The 23,971-nt window shown below is 39.4% G+C and overlaps 1 protein-coding gene across 5 annotated transcripts in view; it reads right to left on the reverse strand.

The window, feature by feature from the left end:
- Ntng1 (netrin G1) overlaps positions 1 to 23,971 on the reverse strand; it is a 341,720-nt gene that overhangs the window by 68,394 nt on the left and 249,355 nt on the right. For all 5 annotated transcript variants that reach the window (XM_026789645.1, XM_026789643.1, XM_013354034.2 and 2 more), the window contains exons 4-5: positions 16,328 to 16,500; positions 2,906 to 2,932 (exon numbers count right to left, since the gene is read on the reverse strand). In XM_026789645.1, the coding sequence (XP_026645446.1) occupies positions 2,906 to 2,932; positions 16,328 to 16,500 (200 nt within the window). The remainder of the gene's footprint in view (positions 1 to 2,905; positions 2,933 to 16,327; positions 16,501 to 23,971) is intronic.

Here is a 23,971-nt window from a genome sequence, read left to right on the forward strand (position 1 = left end):
CAACAAATGTTCACTTGAATAAAATTTTGAATTATGTGCATATGAATAGTTATCATATGAGGTTAAATAGACACAACGGTCACAAAGCTCAAATGACTACAGATTTATTTTGGGATCCACTAATTGCTGGCAATATCATTAGTAATATTTTTTTAGCCATGGGTCAAACCACATCAAAATGACTGATGTGCTCCTGGGGTGTTTGAGGAACCTATTTCCTAGTAGACAGACAGCAGCAGGTACAAATGGCCTTGATGGGAAATTTGTTTTAAAAATATGTTTAGCAGATGATCAGAAAGGATAGCTACTCTGTCCATGTGTTTGATTCTTCATGCTGATGTTGACAATATGAAATCTATACTGAAGTCTATTAGAGCTAAATCCTCCAGCCGTTGTAAAATACAGCATATGTATGTAAACTTATGGTTATGTACATCAATAGCTCACATCGATAATATACATCATTTATTTTCCACGAAAAATATTTTGATGATCAGAACCTCATGGGTGCTCCATTTGTTACAACGGATCTTCCTAGACAGTGAGTGGGATTTTATACATTGATTGCTTCTTTGGCGTGAAAAGAGAAGCCCTGGAAAATGCCCAGACTTAGCTAAATATCCAAGGAGCTTCCTCCTCTCTACTATGTACCTTGAAAACATTTGCCCATCCCCTCTGCACCTTCTAGGCCTGGCAATGAATCATCATCATGTGAATTCTCTCCCTGTGGAGAAGAAAGAATCCACTAGTACACACAGCAAGTACTGTGTAAGGCCACAAAGAAGGAACTCGCTAATGCTATTAAAGACATCTGGAAGATAACATTGTGTTTTATGGTGTTATCACTAATCTCTTTACCTTAAAAGCCAGGCGACAGGCAAGCTAGTCTTGTGTGACACAGGATGATCCCTGAATGCTCTTCCATCTTGCTTTATTAGAATTAAACAAAACAAAACAACCCACCCATTGTGCTCTAAGATAAATAGCCAGAGGTGTTCGGGCTACAGACTATCATTTGGGGTCATAGGGTTTTTGTCACAGATTATTAGTCATAAAATTTTCTCAGGTTCCTGATAATAATAAAGATTAGTCCATCTTCCAAAGGAACGGCACAGCATCCTTTCGGGTCACCACTGATTTCAAAATTTAACTGTGCAAAACAAAACTGGAATTTCCTGATTCCGTGTGTAAAAGGTCAACATCTGCTGATGCTCAAGGATGGGGGATGGGGTGGAGGCGGCCAGATGAGATGTGGCGTGAGCAGGTACGGTCAGAGGTCCATGCAACACACAACTGGCTCTCAGAACGAAAACACATCCCAGCACCAAAGAACTACTTTTCCACTCATCCATTTCTGAAACTCTGGGCACACCAGATCACGAGAGCCCTTCTGGTTCCCTCTGCTTTAAAGTTTTACAAGAATAGTTGTCAAGGCCTGAAAGGAGCACTTGGAGCTACATACCTGGGCAAATGCCAAGCACTACGGCAAGGATATTAGAGCTGAACATCTTCATTGGCAAGGCAGCCCCAAGACCGCTTTTGTAAGATCACAAAGACAGTGCTGCTATTGTAGGTTTGTATCAAAGTGGACGTAAATGCTGCTTCTGATTACAGAGCAACTGATTTTCATGGCATTCAACATGTCTAATGCTTAACAAATAAGAGCCTGGGTCTATTCACAGGTTTAAGTAAACTGGGCTGATTTATCAATTAGAAGAGCTGGCCTTGCATGTATAAGAAGTGGCAAGTTTCTTATCCAAATTGTCAGAGTATTGCTTTTAGGAAAGTGTTGGGTTTGGCCATGCTTCATCTGCTGTTATTTACACTGTAAACATTCTCCTTGGCAAAATTCTTAGGACACAAGCCTTTGATGAGTGACCATCATAGGGACCAGTGTTCTTTTCGTTTACAGACCATAGTTGAGGTTTCCTTAGTATTTTATTTCTAAATCGGTGATTCAGCTGTGGCTCTAAGGTTTTTACCCTTGGTCATCAAGGGCATGTTGTAAAATACTGTGAGAAATTATGCTCTGATATGGTATAGTGTACATTCGTAATGAATATTTCCAGTCTTGGGTGAGGATACACTAATTCAGACAGGAAGAAGAGCTGCAACCTGACCCTCTTGTAGAAGCTGGACATGCTCAAAGCAGTGATGTTGGAAAGCATTGTCCAGAAAGTGGAGGGGAGATTGCTCTTCAATTGCTTGGATTTCTACTAAGAGGCTTTTTTAGGAAGTTTTGGTCCTATGCTTACATTTTGTACATATAGCCCTTTCTTACCAGAGAGAAAACAAAGGGCTCCAGAGTGAACAGACCACTGTAATTCAGAAGAGAGGAGTGGGTGGTGTGCAAACTGATTGTCCTTAATTCCTAGGAATGATTAGTGATCATCAACCCACCTCTTTCAGGCCTTCACAAAACCTACATTTTAATGCATTAAAAGATTTCCTCCCTGGCTTCATGGTACTTTCCTTGAATTTCAATGAACATACTTAGGACACTCATGGACACTCATTCTCTTCTCCTCCCAGTTACATTTGAGATTTACACTTGGTCCTATAAAGAGAGTGAATCTGTTGTTGGTCACTAAGTATAACATAGGACTGTATATAAGACGAGATGTATTTATCTAAGCAATCGCTTCTTCATTCAGGTCTCTGTTCAGGTGGCCTTCATGAAGCCAAAGTCATTAGGAAATAGGCATTGCCCATGTGCAGAAGAGCTGTGCATGAGCCACTGTTTTGTCTGTGTTCTCCGTGCACCAGTACCTAAAACCAGCAGGAAACTTGAATCCCAATAGATACTGCTCTATTGCATCAGAAATGGACATGAGAAAAGAGCTCTGAGGAGCTGAACAACAAAGCAAAGCTAGCCTTGGTTTGGGTTGGTGATTATTTTACTTACTACCAATACTGGAAATGCTGGGGATGCCTGCAGAGGAAACAAAACAGAACAATAAAGAACTGTTAGCTATATGCTATGTGACACTTTTAACTTATCGTAAAAGTCTTAGAAACGCGACACGTGGTGACTCCAATTATTAGAAATCAGTATAAAAACTTTATACAAAATATGCATATATGTATGTATACACACTGAAATCTTTTGCATTTATTCTTGAACTCCTAAGTTCATCAGAATTGAAGAGTTAATGTCACCCTTCAATCAGTGAAGCAAGGGTACCTAGTGACATCAAACATTTTGTGCTTATTTATAAGATTATTGGATTAATTCCATATGGCTCCAGACATTATTAAGCTAGGTTTTTGATCTGACCACAAAATATACACCTTGGGCATCTGTGCAAATGCATTTGCATATGCAGTAGGTCTCTTTAAATCTGTTACAAGATACATGAATTCGCTGCTGAAAAATTATTTGACAGTTTATTTGATTAATTTCACATAGTCATTCTTTTTATTCCTCCTTTACTTGTCAGATATGTGGATTAAACTCTGTAATGAAAACTTAATTGAGCAGAATAATTCAAGAATACATTACATCGTTCATATTGATCATGGTCTTCACTGATTATTCAGCTTTTCTTTGATTTACAAGTCATGCTAAGCTGGTGAAACTATTTCAGTGTTTGGCTTGATGTCTTTGAAATGTGGACACACATTTAGTCTGCATCCACATTATGCCTCCTACCAAGCATGTAGTACTTTGACCAAGTGCAGAGTCTTATCAGCCAGACATCTGAATTCAAAGGGTGGCTCTGGCTCCTAAATTCTTACCAACGTGTGATTTTGGGCACGTTCCCTATAATCTCAATGCTCACTTAGTTTCCTATCTCTCTGTTTGTGATGGAGAATATATATATATATATATATGGAATATTATATATATATTTCCATATATATATATATATGGAAAGCATGTAGACCATCATTTCATATGTAGTCTTTTTGAAATATGAAATAGTTGCTCTTACTGTCTTAGCTTGCTCATGAAGCAGACCTGTGGTAGATATTGCTGATTATATATCAGAGATTTACCTCCTGACAAACCGTTTATGGTTTCTTCATGGGTGCAAATGAGATGTAGTTGCATCTAGATGGAGATATAGACTGCATCTAGATGCAGTCCTGAGATGGGGTACTGAATTGCTACTGTGGTTTGTTAGATGATTTTTAGCTGACCCAAGCAAGCCTGTTTCCTCATCTGCGAGGGGGCCTATCATATCTACTGCATCGGGCTACTGTGAGTATTGAACAAGATAATCCTAAATCATGTCTGATATAAGTTATGCAACCAATAAATAATAACTGTTAATGAGTTGGTCAGTTGAGTTCTTCACATCGCTGAAGTATACTCACAGGTGAAACTGTAAGAATTGTTAGGTTTTTATTTTAATACTTATCTTCTAACAACCTCCCCCTGCATAACTGAACTGATCTCTGTACCTTTTTCTGAGACTTCTAGCTTTGTAGCCTTTAAAATTAAGCTGTATTTTTCTGTGGCCCTGTGAGAAATGGGAGACTATAGAATAAAGGGTTATTATGATGTATTTAAAATCCCGAAAAAAGGAAAGGATAGAGTCTTACTTTAAGTTATTAAAAGATCTCTTCATTTTAGATGCTTTAGTTGACTTCACTTTGTTATTGTGATTATTGAATGTGTTTGTACAAGTACATGAGTGTCAGGGAGACACATTAGCCTGCACATGCAGAAGGCAGAGGTCAGTGTTAGGTATCTTCCTCTATTCCTTCCCATGGTATTATTCGAAGACACGGTTTCTCACTCAGCTTGAATCTTACAGTTTTGGCTGGACAGGCTAACAAGTGGGCCTCTGTGCTAGGTCTGTCTTGCCCTCTCTCTCAGTGCTAAGTTTGCAAGCATATACACTGGGCCAACTTTTATGTGGGTACTGGGGATCCAAACCCAGATTCTCATGCTTGTGAGGCAAGGACTTTACCTGCTGAGCCATATTCTCAGCCCCTAAGTCCTTGGAGTTCATAATACTTCAGCTTAATTACTTATCTCCATTACTGGAAAACCTAATGTCCATATTTTAACTCTCTTATGAACTGAATTTTAAGCTGATTATGATTTCTGCAAAGGACAGCTAGACTCCAAGGCCAAGACTTCAGTCAACTCTCTTTACCGCAATGTGACACTGACTTGGTACTGAACTTTTTTTTTCTTCCATTTTTGCAAATTCCCCACCAAGTGAGGTGTGATGGCAGCATCATAATTTTAGTATCAATTGCAGAAGCTCAGAATTTCCTTATGATTGAAAACTCTTCTCTCATGCAAGGCACTGCTTGCCTGTTTGCAATCCATCAAAGCAAATGGAAGTTGAGCTAGCAGAGAGAGACTCTTCATGTGTTTTCAAACTTCCACAGAGGCAGAGGGCCCTGCATAAATGCAAGGTGAACTGCTCAGGGAGTTCTACCAGGCCCAGTAATGAACACTCTTGCAAGGCAGCTTACTGCAGTACTTGCTTCTGTAGGGTGCTTCAGAGAGATGCAGAAGTGTGTTTGTTCCTCTGGGGCCACAAGTGTAGAAGAACCTTGTTCATCCCAAGTGTCCACGCAGTGCCAACCATGACCATTGTGAGATTCTAGTTTCCTCAGGAAGATGCTACTACCTAAAACCGGATGCTTAGAATTCAGGCTCTTCTTCATTCTGTGAGTTGTTGTTTTTTGAGGTATTGCCAGATGAGTCATTTTTTATACCATGTCTGTAAAAATGGTAATTGCTCAGAAAAGATTTTTAAACTGCTCATTTGAATAAAGAGTTTTGAAATTGAATATATCTGAACACCAAGGTATTTTCATTAATCTATTTCCTAGTGATATTTTCTCCTAATTGTTCCTATTTTAATGTCAAAGCTCCTTTTTTTTGGTTGTCTGTGGACAATTGAAGAACTTGGTAAACCCAGTGCATCCAGGGATTTGACCACATCTTACAATGGTCACTGCAATCATATGTGATAGTATGCCCAGATTGTGCTCAGAGAAATTGTGGAGGCACATGCTGGCATCTTTCTTTTTCCTTATCATGCTCCCCTTAATTGTGTAAAGACACCAGTAAATCTAGTGGCCCTACAACAGCAAGACGTGAACAACCAAATATAGATGAAGCAGAGGAACATGACCTAAAAAATAACTTCAGGAGAATGTTTGAGACTCTTAAAGAGGAAATGAGACATTCCCTCAAAGAAATGGAGGTTTGAAGACATCAACAAATCCCTTAAAGAAAACCAAGAAAAGGCAATCAAACATACAAGAGAAACTATTCAAAACTTGAAAGCTGAAATAGAGACAATAAAGAAAACACAAGCCAAGCCAAGGGAATTATAGAAACAGAAATTATGAGAAAACAATCAGGAACCAAAAACATAAGCATAAACAGGAGAATACAAGAGACAGGAGAATCTCAAGCGCTGAAGATATAATAGAGGAAATAGACTCATCAGTCAAAGAAAACATTAAATCTAACAAAAGCTTAACCCAAAATATATAGGAAATATGGGAGATAATGAAAAGGCCAAACCTAAGAATTATAGAAATAGAGGAAGGAGAAGAAGTGCAACTCAAAAGCACAGAAAATATATTTAACAAACTCATAGAAGAAAACTTATCCAACCTAAAGAAAGATATCTCTATAAAGATACAAGAAGCATACAGAACACTAAATAGAGTGGATAAAAAAAGTCCCCTCATCACACATAATAATCAAAATATTAACGTACCAAAATTACACCTGACTTCTCAATGGAGAAAATGAAAGCCAGAAGGTCCTGGTCAAGTGTTATGCTGTCATTTAGAGACCATGGATGCCAGCCCAGACTCCTATACCAAGCAAAACTTTCGATCACCATAGAAGGACAAAACAAGATATTCCATGACAAAATCATGTTTAACCAATACTTAGCCACAAATCCAGCCCTACACAAAGTACTAGAAGGAAAACTCTAACCCAAGGAAGTTGGCTACATCAACAAAAACACAGACAATTGATGATCTCACAGCAGCAAATCCCAAAGAAGAAAAAATATGCACAAAATAACACCACCAAAAACAAAAATTAACAGGAGATAGCAATCACTGTTCATTAATATCCCTTAATATAAATAGACTTAACTCACCCATAAAAAGTCACAGGCTAGCAGATTGGGTATGAAAACAGAATCCATTCTGCTGCTGCATACAAGAAACACACCTCAATATAAAGACAGACATTGGCTCAGAGTAAAGGGTTGAAAAAAATTTTCTAATCAAATGGACCTAAGAAACAAGTGGCTGTAGCTATTCTAATTACTAACAAAATAGAATTCAAACTAAAGTCAATCAAAAGAGACAAAAAAGGACATTTCATATTAGTCACAGGAAAAATCCATCAAGAGGAAATCTCAATACTGAACATTTATGCCCCAAATACAAGGGCACCCTCATATGTAAAAGAAACACTTCTAAAGTTTAAATCAAACATTAAACCCTACATACTAATAGTGGGAGACTTCAACACTCCACTCTCACCGCTGGACAGGTCAGTCAGACAAAAAATTAACAGAGAAATAAGGGAACTAACAGATGTTATGACTCAAATGGACTTAACAGACATCTATAGAATATTCCAGCCAAACATAAAAGAATATACCTTCTTCTAAGCAGCACATGGAACCTTCTCAAAAACCGACCACATACTTGGTAACAAAGGAAACCTTAATAGATACAAAAAAGTTGGAATAACCCCATGTATCTTATTGGATCACCATGGCTTAAAATTAGAATTTAACGGCAACACTATTCTAGAAAGCCCACAAACACATGGAAATTAAACAATGCTTACCTGAATCATCAATGGGTCAAGGAAGAAATAAAAAATAAAAATAAATAGATAAAAAATAATAACCATATAACCTTAATGCTTAAAGTTAGATTTGAAATTGAACTTCTTTATTTAAAGAACTAGAAATTTAGATTCCATTAGCTTAAATCATTCTCTGAACAATCTCGATGAAGCTCTGGAAAAAAAAATAAATAGATGTAGTACAAAATAAAAGTACACTAATAAAAAAGGGAGTGGGAAAACCAACACATGCTAAACCTCAAAGGTGGTTAAAGGTTTGAGATCTTAAAGGGATTTAAGAAATCATCGTATTCAGCCTTTTATTTCACAGAAGTGGCATAAGGAGCTTCAGGAACCCAAGCTGACCCCTTTATATGAAGCACTGGAGCATGCGACTCCCCGTACCTGTCTGAGCATTGTAAACACATCCTGGGAAAAAATATCAACACCCATGCAGAGTGGGTGACCTCTATTGAGAGGCTCTGCAGTGCACAGAGTATGATTTTAGCACTGATGTGTCTAGAATTAAAACATCACTAGGTTATAGAAATACATACAAGTAAACCAAAGGGGCATTATATCACCATTTCCTACAAGAGAAAGAAGGCAGGAAGAGGCTGGCCATCATTCATCCCTTCCTATTCCATATATGCCAATGTTTTTTTATAATGGAATACTGCTGAAAGAGACAAGAATGTAATAGAATCATATAATGTTATAAGGTGATATTTTTGATTTCTTCATTTTCAAAGTTCTTTTTTGGCTAGCTCTTTCTCCATCAGGCAAATAGCTAAAGGGTATGTAACTAAGCTTAAAGAAGTCAACATGGTGAAGAGCTCAAAAAACAAACAAACAAACAAACAAACAAACAAAAACAACCCACTCTGCAGAAGCAGATTAAGGCATTGCTAAAGATATAACTCCAGAGAACCAGTGGCAGGGTTGCAGCTTTCTATCATGAGGGAAGCAACACGTTAGGACTTGGTGTACATCAGAATGTAAGGAAAAATGACCAGTATTGTGATAGATGCTTTGAAAAACCCACCAAGTAGGTGGGTAGATCATCCCCCAGTCAGACTGCAGCCACTTAGTCCTAAAATGCCATAAAGAAGAGGTCAGGAATGGTATGAAAGTATTCTGCAGACTCATTCATAAGGTTGCTAGGAAGTATGGTGTGTTGTCTCTGAGAAACTTGAAAATGAGGGAAATAAGGTTGCCTTCATAAAACGACACTGTAGAATTCTTGTGTAAATTCCCCAAATTGAGAGCGTCAATGTCACCTTCCTGTCATAGGAGGGCTCTGGGAATGAAGTATACATGGCAGGCATGGCAGAAGTGATATTAACCCGACTTTCTGTATTAATGTATCTGACAAATGGGAGAATAAACTCATCAAAGGTGGGAAGCCTAAGGAAAAGGATCGTCTGTAAAGGAGAGTGGCATTACAATGTCATTGCTGCCTTAGGAAGAGGGCTGGCAACCTGGATACCCTCAGGATCTCCCTTCCCCTATGAAGGTGGGATGTGGATGACAGGATGTTTTAGTCTGATGTTATTAGCATGAAAGCAGTCTAAGTTTCCTGCTCCCAACCTTATGAAGCAGACTTTGGAATATTATCTGACGCCACATGCGGCCTTAATTGCAGGAAAGAAAACACACGGGTCATAAGGCTTTGTGTATGTCTGAGGTCATAGCAGTTATTTTGTAGTAGGAATAATAGCAGAGTATTAGCCCACAGTGTCCAATATGTCTTTCCATATACCTGTCTCCAAGGGGAGACTTTGCTGATCCTGTGCTAGCTCCCAGTGTGAATATAGTAATCATAGCAACTAAATTCACTGTGGTATGTGCACAGCACTCTCTTACCTGTGTTAATTAATTTAATTTTTATGTCCACTCTGTAAATAGCCAAGCTAATCTTACAGATGGGGAAAATGTAAATAGAAGAGGCTGTGTCACTTGCCCAAGATCAACCTGGTTAATTGAGAAGAAAACTGAATTTTGAACTCAGAACTAACTTCGTAATCCTAGGTCATACCCATTACTTTACACAGTCATTCTATTTACTACAGACTGCAAACTCTTCTCTATCATTCTCAAATTTAAACAGAAAATGTGAGAATGGAAACCTTTTCCTGACGTACTCCTAGGGCACAACATAATGTGATATAAAGTAATTTGGAAAGAAAGTCAGTAAATTTATGTGTTGTCTCCTCTTATTCCCTTGGTGAGAATAATCATATAAGATGCTTGATTGAGTAAGGCTGTTGATATTCTTCCTTGAGTACAATAACCACATAAAATATGTGTACTGTCATGCCATTCAAAATTCCCGAAAGTGTTGCATTCAAAACCATAGCTGTTGTCATGAGCTTCAGATAAGGGCATCCAAGCTGGGGCTTGTGAACAGCTTGGAATTCTGCTTGTGCATTTGGGTTTAGAAGCTTGTTGAATGCATAGTCAGCCAGTCACATTTGCTACCCTAGTGATTAAATGAGGGTTCTCAGCTTCAAGGACTGGAGGTCAGAGGCTGGAAGTGGTCCAGGAACCCAGACATGGAATTCTGCTCAGGGAGGCCTGTGAAAATCAGCCTGCCAGGATGCCATTTCTAGATGGCTGCATGGCTAGTGAGAACCAAAGAGCCTATTTTATTCTTGGACTCCCTCCAGGATCTCAGATGGTCTCTCCCTGTTGGAGACTGAAGACTCTGGTGTTAGACCTGATGGACTGTGAAGGCCACATATTCCAGAAGACAGAAGAAGACGGATGAAAAGCCAATCTAGCCAAGCATACATTATAGGATTATTTAGGATTACTCAATCACTTACCAAAATAACTGTTCCATAAACACTTAAAAGAACCAAGAATAAAGCATAGCCATGCTCTTAAATGGCTGATGTTCAGTTCCTATATCTAGACAGAGCTGAGTTTAAATCTGGCCTTTACAGACATTAGCTGTGCTAGCCTAGGAAATCTTACTCATTTTCTATGCCTGTGTTTTCCTATATTTCAAATAAGATAATAGTAGTTCAGACTAAATGAAGCTAGTGTGGGGTTTAAGTCTGTAATGTAGATAAAGTTTTTAATGAAGTACAAAAGCTTAAGCATGCAACAATAGCTCTTTTTTTTTAAAATAGTTTTTGTTAGAGATAGTCAGGAAGTTCCATTAAGTCTAGACACACTATTAAAAGGTAGAGCGAGGGAGAAAGACGGGAATAGCTTTGTATAGGCAAGTTTAGGTAGGCTTCATTGATGAGTTAGCAGTGAGTCTTGATGGAATAAACAGAATTTCAATAAAGAGAAAAGAAAAGGTGCTCTTGGAGAAAGAGATGAATTTTCTATGGTGTTGTGGTCTGTAGAGACTACTGGTAAAGTTGCTCTGTTCTCACCAAAAAGACGGGAGCTAGGACTGGCTGATGACTGCTAAAGTACGAACTAAAACCAAAGAATAGACTGGGATGCTTGAGGAGGTGGCTGCAGAGTGACAAGAGACAGGGCTGGGAAATGAGCAGGGGCAGGCGGGATGGTTTTAAGAGCAGGAAGTAACAATCGGAGTTCTGAGAAGCCATGGGACTTAGAGCAGAGTCTCTTGTTTGAATGGATGGCAAAGTGGAGCTCAAGTCCCAGTGGAGACAGAGATGGTCACTTCAAATAACCTGACATGTGTAGAGGAAAGATAAACCTTGGCTTAAGTTTTCATCCCACCCCTGCTACCTGTGCAAACTTGAATCCCAAGAATCATAGTCATATTTTTTCCATATGTGAAAATTAAAAACCATAGCATCAACATTAAAAGATTGGGTATGAGTCTAGAAGGGACTAATGCATCTAAAGTGCTCAGGAAACTGGCTGGATCATGATGCATCCATGTGTACATCTGGGACTATAGAAACTGGTCAATGCAAATTTAATATCAGGGAAAATAATAGAATAGTCATCAAATTACTTCCCATTACTCAGAGGAGTGGGAGACTTTGTACAACAATTCAAGTTGGAAAGCCAAACAGACAAATAAGGCCCAGGTCAGATCAATTTAATTTTCCTTCCTTGAAGAATATTAGACTAGGTCTTTTAGAGAAAGGTAAAAATAAGAATACAGTGGAACTGACTGTGCTTTTGTCTGTTTCCATGGTGTTCTTAAGGTCACACTGCAAGAAATTGTTTAGATCAGCATGCCCCACAAGAGTGTTTCGTAGAAAGCTACTGGGTGTTCAAGGAAATAAAAAGAAGTTTGGGAAATACTGAGTCAAACAGGTTAATTTAGGCCAGAACTCCTTAGATATTTCTAATAATGTGATTGTGAGTATGTAAAACTTAGTATAATAGAATTTTCTAATTCTTTTGCCATAGCATTTAAGAAGACTGTTTTCTGTGTATGGTGCCTGTAGGCAGGTGTTTACACGAATAAATCAGGTATATACTTGCCATGTTGCATGTATAGAGGTCAGAAGATAGCCTTCTGTGTCAGTGGCTGCCTCCCACCCTGTTTGAGGGGGGGTTCCTTGTTGTTTTCTGCTTCACACTCTTGACTGGCTGGCTCATGACCTTCTACAACAGTGTTTCTCAACCTTCCTAGTACTGTGACACTTTAATTCCTAATGTTGCAATGACCCCAACCATAAAATTATTTTCATTGCTGCTTTGTAACAGTAATTTTGCTAATGTTATGAATAGCAATATGTTTTCTGATGGTCTTAGGTGACCCCTGGAAAAGGGCCCTTTGCATCTAAAGGGGTAGTGACCCATATGCTGAGAACCACCGTTCTACAGTCTTCTGTCTCCACCTCCCATCTCCAGGTAGGAGTGCTGGGATTACAGATGTTCACTACAATATCTGGCTTTAAGTGGGCTCTGTGTATCATAACTCAGATCCTTATACTTGCATATAAATTGTGTTACCCACAGAGTCATTTCCTAGGCCTGTTAGAGTTTTTCTATAGGTAAAAGAACACAGTTTGAGAAACAGATGTTGAGACATTACATTTTGATGTAAATATGGCTTTTACAAGGATATTATTAAGTTGCATATAAAAAAATCATTCTTATATTGCATATACCACAGGGGTAAGAGTTTGGAGATTGCTACTGAATGCCTTATTCATGATTTGAACAATAGGAATCAAGAGAATCATGGTTAGGCACTATGTTGGACAGAGCTTCTTTTTATTTGGAAAATAAAAATGAAATTCAAAGGACATTTAAGAATGCATTCTATTAAAAGTAGAATAGAGATCATTAAGGAGACAAAAAGATGCCATTTCTATAAAATAAGCTTTTTAGGAGAAAAGACAAAGATCTTTATGAACATGCATATGTCTTTAAAGACCCTGGGTCTTGAATACAAGCACAATGAAAAAATATCATCGGAGAAGTTCTTACTTAGCATTGTTCAAGTTTATTATAGTAAAAATGCAGAGAATAGTACTATATATCCAGAAGGCTATGGTGATTTTATTTTTGAGTATTAGTATTCCATACTCTTCTTCCTTGGGGCTATGCGTGTCATGAGAAAGAGGCTCTGAGTTGCTCTAAAATACAATAACTTCACAGTTCAGAAACTCGAAGCAAGGTTCCAGTTAGAGTTGTTCCTAAATGGCAATCTAGGTATCCTTGAAGTGCAACTCATGACGAAAATCTCCTGCCTTTCTAGCGCAAACCTGTACAAGAACACAGAATCTGATGTTCTCCTACCTACTTGTGATTCTAAGGGTAGAGATTACTTCTGAATAATGGCATCTCCAGGTCACTGAGGTGGATGCTCAAGGTTTCAATCTCTTCTTTTTTTTATGCCAATGACTTTGTTTGTTATGGAGGTGTGACATTCTAAGAGTCTCTGAGAGAGGTAGTAGACTCACAATGCACAGAATAAAGTCATGTAATGGTGTACATGCATGTGCTAACATATGCATGCATGTGAGAACAGACAATATTGAAGGAGATCCATGAAAGTGAAGGAGGTTCTGGAAAACAAAGTGAAATTCAAAGGACCTTTTTTTTTTTAAAAAAAAAAACAAAATAGAATAGAGATCATTAGAGAAACAAGAAAGATACCTTTTTCATAAGCCTTATAGAAGAGAAGAGCTTGGTACTTGGGTTTAAGAACCATAGTAATGAACTAGAGGGTTTCTCTGACTAAGTGACTAAGTGACATGGAAGCATTTTCACATGAAGATGGGATATGGGTTGGAAGGTTGTTAACCTGGAATAAATAAAACTAGGATGAATAGCGTTCTAATACTACTTTGAAAGATAGAAAGGGTCAAGGTTAGGAACTATGCAACACTGAAGTTACAAAATCAATTACGTTAGCAAAGCTATCCAGCAGAGGACAGGACCGTCATATGAAAGAATCTTGAACTGATTTTGTACACTTTGTGAAGGTATTATGCAAAACATATTTTTTGAGTTGGTGTCTTAATCTTAAAATGCTACGAAGGAAGAACGATGATCCAAGAGTGGGAAATAGGATGCTGGAGAGGACAGGTCATTAGCAAACAGAGGACTGTGGATTTGATCTTGTAACACACTGCCAACTTGTGGAAGTGTTTATTTTCGTTAATGGGTGTTTAAATTAAAGCCTGAAATGCTAGAAAGTATGTCAATTTCAAGCATATTCTATATAATTTCTAAAGTCTTTTACCAAGATTTTGCCCTATTGATGACTAGAAGTTTGAATTGATCCCTTAGCCACTATTAACCGTTGGGTCCATATGTCACTATGTTGCTTGAACACAGATGTGAAAGAATTCCGTTAGTTCATAGAAGGTCAGTCAAAAACAGGAAAGTGGATAGTTGAACTATCAGGGCTATAGGGAAAAAATCAAAGGAGGATATGATCTCTTGGCCAGGACTAACTTGGTGATATTTAATATGCAAACGGCTAAGGGAGTAAAACCACCCCCTGGAGAATATAGCAAGAAACTCATTTCAGAAAGGGAGCTACTCAGAATCAAGGTCTTCCTAGAGGAAATCTTACAAAAAACCAATTATTTGAGGCAGAGTGAACAGGTAGAATGGGGTGGTGTTAGGGTGAAGCCAATAGTAACTCCCCACTGCCCTTCCAGTGACCTTGGCAAGGTCTGACTCTGAGCCTGGAGCAGAATGCTAGAAAGTTGAGTGAACTTGGCTTTTTTCCTACTCTCCCAGTAACCATCAGGACCTGAAGCTGAACTCTGAACCATTTTCACTTAGAGGAAGCCTTAAACTAAGCTTGACAGCTGTGCCGATGGGAGATCTCAGGTAGTCAGACATACGAGACAGCAACAGACAACCTCAGGAGATCATTTCCAAAGTCTCGAGTCCGTGGCTTTCAATGACCACAGAAAGCTTCAAGTGCCCTAGAAATCACCTAGAAAAAAAAAAACCAACGTTTCTGCTTAACAGAGCTTTAATCTATTAATTCTAGTAGCAAGAAGTCAGTTTTTTTAACACAGAGATAAACTGAACATTCTTACAATGGGATTTTTTTTTCACTTCTGGGAAGATTTTTTTTTCTGCTTCATAAAAATGTATCTTAATTTCCTGTCCCCACACTTCATTGCTTGTTACCTGGTCCATTACTGCGACATGTAACTTGATAAAGTTTGGCTTCTTGTGATACCGGTTGTCAGCGCTGACTTCTCCCAGCTGTTGCTCTGAAGTGCCAGATAAAATTGTTTGCCTCGCATGGAGCCTGTGGCTTGCTCTTCAGCTTCTCACTGTCCTGTGGCTCTTCGGACGTCTTGCTGTGCAGTTCTGTGCTTATCTTGCCGTTCCTCTGCTTTTTAAAGAGGGCAAATTTTAGACTTTTTCAGGGGGCTAATCTTTCCGTCTTCAGAACTGTGCTGATTAGTCGGGAAATCGTCTTCTTTTTCCTCCAGCATGTCAAGCTCGGTCTTTACATATGTAGGGATGACATGAGTCTTCATGGGCATTGCATGTGGTCCCTGAGAACACAGATGCTGCCTATGCTTCTTTTCTTCATGTGGCACCCTGAGGCTTGCAGTCATGCTTTTTATCCAAAGGCATCCCTCGCTGAAAGAATCCAAAGTGGTCATGGCTTGGTGGCTGGCATTTGCGAAAAGCTGCCTCTCTCCCTAGGCAACATTGCGTGCTACCTAGAATTGGAGGGGCTAACCTTCACTGGACAAAGCATCTTTTGGCTTACTCCCTGTGAGAAATAGAAACAGACGTGTCAATACCCAAAGGTTTCTGGAACTTGTTTACGGCTAGTCAGTATTGAGAATTTTCCTGGCCTGTGCTATTAATTTGGTTGGGGGGGGCGGGGGGAATTACCTCCTGTTTCATCTACTTAGAACAAAATTACTTCTGCGATTTTTATGAACTATTTTGCACCACAGTGGGAAGGTTAGAGGACTGACTCTAACAGGTGATTACAATGCTAACACACGCTTGCAAATGGCAAGATCCGGAATAGATCTTCCGCTGCCTTTTGAAGAGGAAAGAAGCAAAGTCACAATTGCAAGAGGAACGAAGGAAGAAACCATTCGTCATGCACAGGACATGGAATGGAGCCCAGCTACTCACAGGTGTTTGCAGTGCCTTTGGGGATAGGGAGGTAGGAGCCTGGACTCCACGGTCGGCCCTGATAATTCTTCTTGCATTTCCCGCAGTCTGGACCTGTTGTGTTGTGCTCACACTCACACGTCAGTTTGCTGTTGTCATACACACACACAGTGGCGTGCAGGTTGCACTTGCACCTAGGCAGAGGAGAGACAAAGAGTTCTCTGTCAGTCAAGTCGGCCTTAGCAACCTAGCTACTAGGGGTCATGTGTAGCTCTCAAACCATGCAGCACTTTTATCCTCTCCCGAAATGAGTGGAGACCTGCAGGCTTACCCCTAAGGATCTTTCAGCGAAGGCCTTATGGAGAAGGGGTTGTTGCGATGTAATGTCTTTCGCTCCACAACCCCAGCAAGACTAATACGAGTCTATTCTATCCTGGCCTGGAGCTGTCTTTGGACAGCTGTGCCCCTCAAGATTTTCTTCCAAAGCCATCCAAAATATTATCTCCAGGGGATGGCTCATCTGTGATATCAATAGTGTGACAATGTTACCAGTTTCTCTGACTTTAAAGAGAGATGCCAACTTTTTCATGTCACTATGACAATCCCCATTTGTTGAAAAAATCATGCCACCATTGAAACAATTTGCTACTCAGTATTTTTCTAATGACTCAGCAGCTTATGATCAGACTTTCTCACGCTGGAACTAAACAATCACAGGAACTTTTGCTTCAAGTCCTCCCCCCTGACCCTAGGGGAGGAGAGGCAGCAAACTTTATACATTCTCAACATATGGCAATCACAAGCTCCCCCAGAAACTGGCCAACTGACTCTAGCAAGAGGTACGTAGAATCCTAGGAAACACAAAACAAACAAACATGTACATATGTGACAGTGATTCTTCACCACTGCGACATCAGAGCTGTGACATATGACGGGCAATTATGGAACACGTGATTTCCCTGACCCATCCCGAGATTGAAAGCCCTTGACTGAGACTGTAGAGACTAACTTGCTATTTGTCAAGGCAGCGGGTAATAAAGTGGCTCATGTCCTTTTCAGGCCATATCCTCTGGAAAGGTAAAGCCTATGTTGACAGAATGACCGTGAATAGGAATGTGCCCACGCAGAGGAGAATGACCACGAATAGAGATATGTGCCCACACAGAGAGGGCCAGGGACAAAATACCAACATACGTCAGACTCAGAAGCTGAAATGTCACCTGTGTGTAGGTGTGCTAAAACGAGAATCTTCTGTGAGCTAGGTAAGAATAACTGAGCCCGTTTCATAAAGACAAATACTGCTGTGCTCTGTATATTTTCTTTGGAGGAAGATGTCATAAACTGGGAAAAAAAATAACAGAACATTTTCTAATAGGTGGTAAAGGAAACTATTTAACTATTGCTATTTCTACAACATCTGTATGGCAATGGCTATTCTCTTTTGACGCAGATGGGCTCATATTCATTATAAGGAAGAAAATGGATGGGCATGACTGTGACCTTGGCTTTCTCTTAAGAAGGTGTAAGTCCTGAAGCAATGATCATGCAGTCAAAAAACTTGGGAAAGACCAGGCCTGGGCTTCCTGATGGCTTTCCTACAATGAGTAATACTTCTAGCTACACTTCTCCCCCTGTGTACCTACTATTCATGATAAGATAGAATGGTAATATTAAAATAATAGAAATAAAAATTAAATATATAAATAGCACCTTTAGAGATGCACATTTTCAGCATCTGCAGAAATGAAAGGGGGAAAGTAATTCATTTAAACAGATAGTGTTTAATTGTGAACGAGGCTCTAGAGCGACCTCTGATATAAAGGCAGCTCTGTGTGCTAGGGCTAGTGTACTTTATTAAAAGATTTTCTTCGTTCCTGACATTAGCACCTTTATTTATGGATGTGTTTATACATATGGAGGATGCTTGAAGCCCAAGTGAGAGCAGCACCAGCTCCTACTGATTTAACATCCTATCTGGTGTTAAAATTTCAAATGAGGAAATGAACAAGGTGACCCCCAAAGAATATGCTTGTTTTGTGTTTGACGTCTGAGAATGCAAACACTCAATGTGAGCTGGATTATATATCTTGCAACTTTCAATATGTGTATACACGTAGCTCTTTGAGGTCCAGGCCATTTCCATTCTAAAGATAGCATATTAGCTGAGAGAGATATTCTTTGAATAACAAAAGAAGGTAAAAGGAGAATAGATGGATTGCTATTACTAGTTTTTCTTAGATTTCTGGCAGTAAAAGATTCATTCTCTCTCACTCATCTAAAAGTTTGTTATGGAGGGTTCAACTCAGTACATAATCCTTAACCAAAACTCATATACATCTCTAGTATTAGTTTTCTGATTAATTTGGTTTCTTTCATGTGTTGGTTTGGTAATTATTATTTAAGGATTTTTGTATTTTTGAAAAATTACTAGCTGAATATATATAAGATCCTTTTTATCCTTTGGAAGAAGTAGTGTCTACCTTGTACCTGGCCTTCTCCAGCTACTTCCTTGTCTTAGTTATGAATTTCTTTTGCTGTGATAAAACACCATGACCGAAAACAACTTGGGAAGAAAGGGCTTCTTCCATTTTGTAGCTTATAGTCCATTATTCAGGGAACTCAAGTCAGGAACCTAAGCAGGGAAGAAACCTGGATGTGAAAAGTGAAGCAGAAGCTATGGAAAATCTCTGCTTACTGGTTTTGCTCCTCCTAACTTGTTTGTGTTTTTATACACTCCAGAGCTGCCTGCTCAGACGGGGCACCACTGACAGAGAGCTAGGTCCTCCCACACCAATCAGGACTCAAGAAAAATGCCATGTAGACTTGCCTACAAGCCAATTTCATGGGGGCACTTTCTCAACTGGGATTCCCTCTTTCCAGATAATTCTAGCTTGTGTCGAGTTCACAAAAACAAAACAAAACAAAACACCTAACCAGGACACTACTTCACTCTTTTTTCACTGGTTCACTTGTGTCTTTATTAACTCACTCCTTCCAAGTGAGCTAGCTTCTCCTGTTAGAATCATCCACGTCTTCTTTACTGAGAATCCAATGGCTATTCTTGCTTGCCTTGATTTCTTCAGATGTGTTAACTGAGAACCACCTGTTTCACCTGCTAGCTGTGCTTGCTGGATGCCTAAGCTCATTTTTAGGACATTATTTGTTTTGTACAGGCCATTCTTTTGTGTTCTAACTTAACATTTCAGCCTTGGACACTCTTGTCTAAATTTTTACTTCATTTTCTCCTGAGATCTTTAATTTTTTTTGAGTTGTAGATTTTTTTGTTTGTTTGTTTGTTTTTCGAGACAGAGTTTCTCTGTAGCTTTGGAGCCTGCCCTGTAATTAGCTCTAATAGACCAGCCTGGCCTCAAATTCACAATGATCTGCCTGCCTCTGCCTCCTGAATGCTTGGATTAAATGTATGCACCACCACCACCTGGCAAGTTGTAGATTTTATTATGACCAATTTACATTATTGCCCTCATCAACCCTCAAATATAAAAATTACTTTGAAAATAAGAAAGTTGAGATGGAGGAAGGACAGAAATGAGAGCAAGGAAAGAGATATCTTGATTGAGGGAGCCATTATAGGGTTAGCAGAAACCTGGCTCTATAGAAATTCCCAGGAAACCACAAAGATGACCCCAGCTAAGACCCTAAGCAATAGAGGAGAGGGGGCTTGATCTTGACTTGCTCTGTAGTCAGACTGATGAATATCTTAGATATCACCATAGAACCTTCATCCAGCAACTGATGGAAACATAGGCAGAGATCCACAGTGTAGTACTGGACTGAGCTCCCAAAGTTCAGCTGAAGAGTGGGAGGAATGAGAATATGAGCAAAGAGGGCAGGGTTCACCCACTGAAACAGCCTACCTGAGCTAATGGGAGCTCACCAACTTCAACTGGACTGGGAAGGAACAAGCATAGGACCAAACTAGTCCCTCTGAATGTGGCTGACAGTTGCATGGCTAGGGCAGACTGAGGGGCCACTGGCAGTGGCACCAGGATTTATCCCTACTGCATGTACTGGCTTTTTGGGAACCTGTTATCTTTGGATGGATACCTTGCTCAGCCTAAATATAATAGGGAGGGCCTTGGACCTTTCCCAAAGCAATGTGCCTTACCATCTCTGAGGTTTGGATGGGGGTGGGATGGGAGGTTATGTGGAGGGAATGGGAGGTAAGGAGGAAGTGGAAACTTGGATTAATTTGTATAATGAAAAAAGATACTTTATTTTTTAAAAATTAGATATAAAAATAAATTAAAAAGTAAAAATATAGTTATGTTCAAATAAAAAAGAAAAAGAAAATTAAAAAAAGTATTTCAGGAGACTCAGATTCCCTAAGTCCTTGGTGGGGGTGTCAATAGAAACCCTTGCTCCTATCATCAACAGAAAAGAATGTGTGACGAACGTGTTGAGAAGCTTTCCATCTGTATCCTCATCCCGGTCTCTCCTTCTGGCCTCAGACATATTTATCAAAATGCCTTCACAATATAAGTTTGAAAGTTTCAAAACTAAACTTTTGGTCCTTCCTACCCTGCTCACACCCCTTTATGAGTTTTTTTTCCCCCCTCAGGAAGTCTTATCTTGGTCAACTGGACCTCCTTCATTCCAGCTAACTGTAGCAGCATTTCAATTGTATTTTAATAAATAAAACCTGCCTAAAGATCTGAGAGTAAAACAGCCCCACTGGTCAGCCTTACAGACCAGGTAATGGTAATACACACCTTTAATATCAGTATCCACAATGACATATACCTTTAACTCCAGTAGCCACACTAGTTGCCAAAGAAACTGGGTGGTACACGCCTTTAATCCCAGAACTAGAGAAGATTCTAAGAAGGGATGAAACAACTCTCAGGCTTAGTCTCATTTGCAGATTCCTGGAGGCAGGATCGCCATTTTGGACTGAAGCCAAGGTAAGAGTCAGTAGTTGGCTGTTTTGCTTTTCGGATCTTCAGGTTGAACCTTGATTTCACTCTCTGAGTTTTAATAATCGTGCTTCAGCTAAACAAGAATAGTTCCTCCTTATCACTTTTATACTCCACCTAACTGTTCATCACTCTTTATACCACCAAGCCCCCAGATTTATGCTCCTTCAGTATTCTCCATTGACAGTTTTAGCAGAGATTATGTCCTTGGTAATGACTGTCACTGTATGTGACTTAGACATTTCCAAAAACTTCTAAACAGAAGTGAATGCTGCAGTTACACATCTCTCTGCCCAACTCCAATACTAAGCTTCAATCAGTATCTTAATCAAATATTTTTGGATTATTCCTGGCTTAGAACTTTTGCAAGACTTTTTTATTATTATCAGAATAGAGTCTAAGCTCTATGGTATGCCTTCAAATCTCTCTGCAATTTACTTCTTTTCTCTTTCCCAGCTTCATTCTTATGACTCCAAACTCCATTCTTGGTTTTTTTTTGGGGGGGGGGGTTTGAACTTATGTTCAGGTACTCTTACAAGTTATTTTTCTCCAACATTTTATTCTCCATCCCGTATCTCTTTCCTATGGATAATCCTTCCCTTTTGTTGTGAACTTTGAAAGCCCAGTGCCTGGTTCTTGGCTGATATTCAAATAGCATTTGTCAACCAACTGACTAAATGGCTTTTCCACCCTGCTGATCTTCTGTGCATCTTCTCTATGAAGCCCATGATCTCACTGCAATAGACTCAGGTTGTATTTCAGTTGCTTTTCTGTTGATGCCCTCATTGAGAAGCAGCAATCATGTCTGCATATTTATTGCATCAAACTCAGCATAAAGCAAATCGCTGGTCACAATATAGGTGCCCCAGGGTATTAGACGATGAAACAAGTGGCTGGAAATTAAGTAAACTCCCTGAAGGTAGGAACTTCACATGCATGGCATACCACATACAGTATAGCAACGGATGAATAGTCAGGATAGTTGGCATTGGGCCAGATCAAGCACTCTATGATGTACGCTAAAATTGTCACATTCCTTGTTATTATTTTCACAAAACTCTCTCCATATTTAGCAGAGAGAATTCTATCAAATTGGTGAGATCTCATAAACTCAATTTAATCTAATTTAAACTGTTCAGGATTTGACAGATGGCTGCAATTGAACCCAAGACTCTCCTATAATGATCCCTAAAGACCTAGAAGAATGACACAGCTCAGGGGAGAGGAGAACCAGAACATGGGATATAGCATACTCATTGTGGAGCGGGTGTCTTTTTTATCTTCAAGTCCTCATGCTGGGATGGCTACCCTCAGGTATGTGGAGCTTGGTGGAGACTTGTTTGGGCACTAAATAAGATTTATAAGTCCCCAGAAGCAAATCTGCTAACCCTGGGTGGGTTTCCAGCAGTCCCTGCTAGACCTGGTGACAGTGGTGAGCAAAGGCCAAATGTTGAAGGTTCACCCTAGGGCACCATGGCTCTGCCCTGCATTTGGATATAGCTCCCTTTCGCTTTCCACAGCTCACTTTATTCTCATCACTCCCATTCCAATAAGAAGCTAAAGTCCTTTATTTAGAGGCCCTGACAGTCAGACTGACTTTTCCTTTAAAGGTAAATAAATAAATAAATAAAAATGCATTTCAGTGCTGAGAAATTGCTCTCAATTCTTGGTGCCATGACCTCTGGCCTTATGGTGGGTAAAGGGCAGGTTTCTGATCCATCTCACTTGTCTCTGACAAATTCCTTGTTCATTTTCATGGTCACCCAGCTCCCCTGTCTACTCTCATAGGCAGGCGAGGAACTGTTCAGGGGGAGATCTAAGTCTTTGATATAGTCACATATCTGATGCTCTGATATGTGCTATTCACTGGTGTTGTTTACAGACAAGGAGTGCATATAAACATGCTGCAGATAGAACTAATTGACTTGCATGCACCTTGAAGATCTATTTGTGTGCAAGTGACAAATACCAGACCTTGTCAAAAAAGAGCTACTCTTTTAGACTTTTAAACAAAAATAACCTCTGTTCTGTGCTCCAAACTTAATGAACACCAGCATGTTCTCACTTTCAACCAGGTCTGTACTTCCTGTATTTTAGTGACCAGCTGTCATGAGTCAATTTAATCTTGCTTATAAAATCGCTTCAACGTTTAGTTCTGTGCCACCTGCCAGCAGGTATGAAAAACCCATGCAGTCTGCCCGGTTTTTCTTTATAACTTAATATATCTATTCTGGGCCAGAATTTCCTGCCAGCCTGAGGTCTGTATAGTCTATTAGAAATGTTTCCAATAGGGACACCAGTACTAGGAGGAGCTTTCCATCTAAAAAGTAAAACAGAAAGCAGGACCAGATTTGGTCTTGCAGGTCTTGGGTTTATCTACTTTTTTTCCTGGAAGGATTCATTTTTAAGTAAAAGAAGAGTAAGCTTCACAAATATTCCAGACGCAGAGTAGGACCTTAGCAATGAAGCCACATGGTTATAAGCGTTTGTATAATTTCCACAAGTAAGGCATTGTTTATGTGTAAATCAGCTCTCATTTAATGATCTGAGTCGCAACTCCCTTCTCCAATAGTATGTTTCAGAGATAACCAGACCAGACCTGGATCTGTGCTCCATTACAATTCCCATTTTGGATTACCCTTAAATGCTATTTAGAAAATACGTAAGCATTGAAATTGGAATATTGTAAATATCTTTTAAAATAGGTGAACAATTATATACAACGACTTTA

This window comes from Microtus ochrogaster, unplaced genomic scaffold, assembly GCF_000317375.1.
Source record: "Microtus ochrogaster isolate Prairie Vole_2 unplaced genomic scaffold, MicOch1.0 UNK25, whole genome shotgun sequence".
Lineage (NCBI taxonomy): Eukaryota > Metazoa > Chordata > Mammalia > Rodentia > Cricetidae > Microtus > Microtus ochrogaster.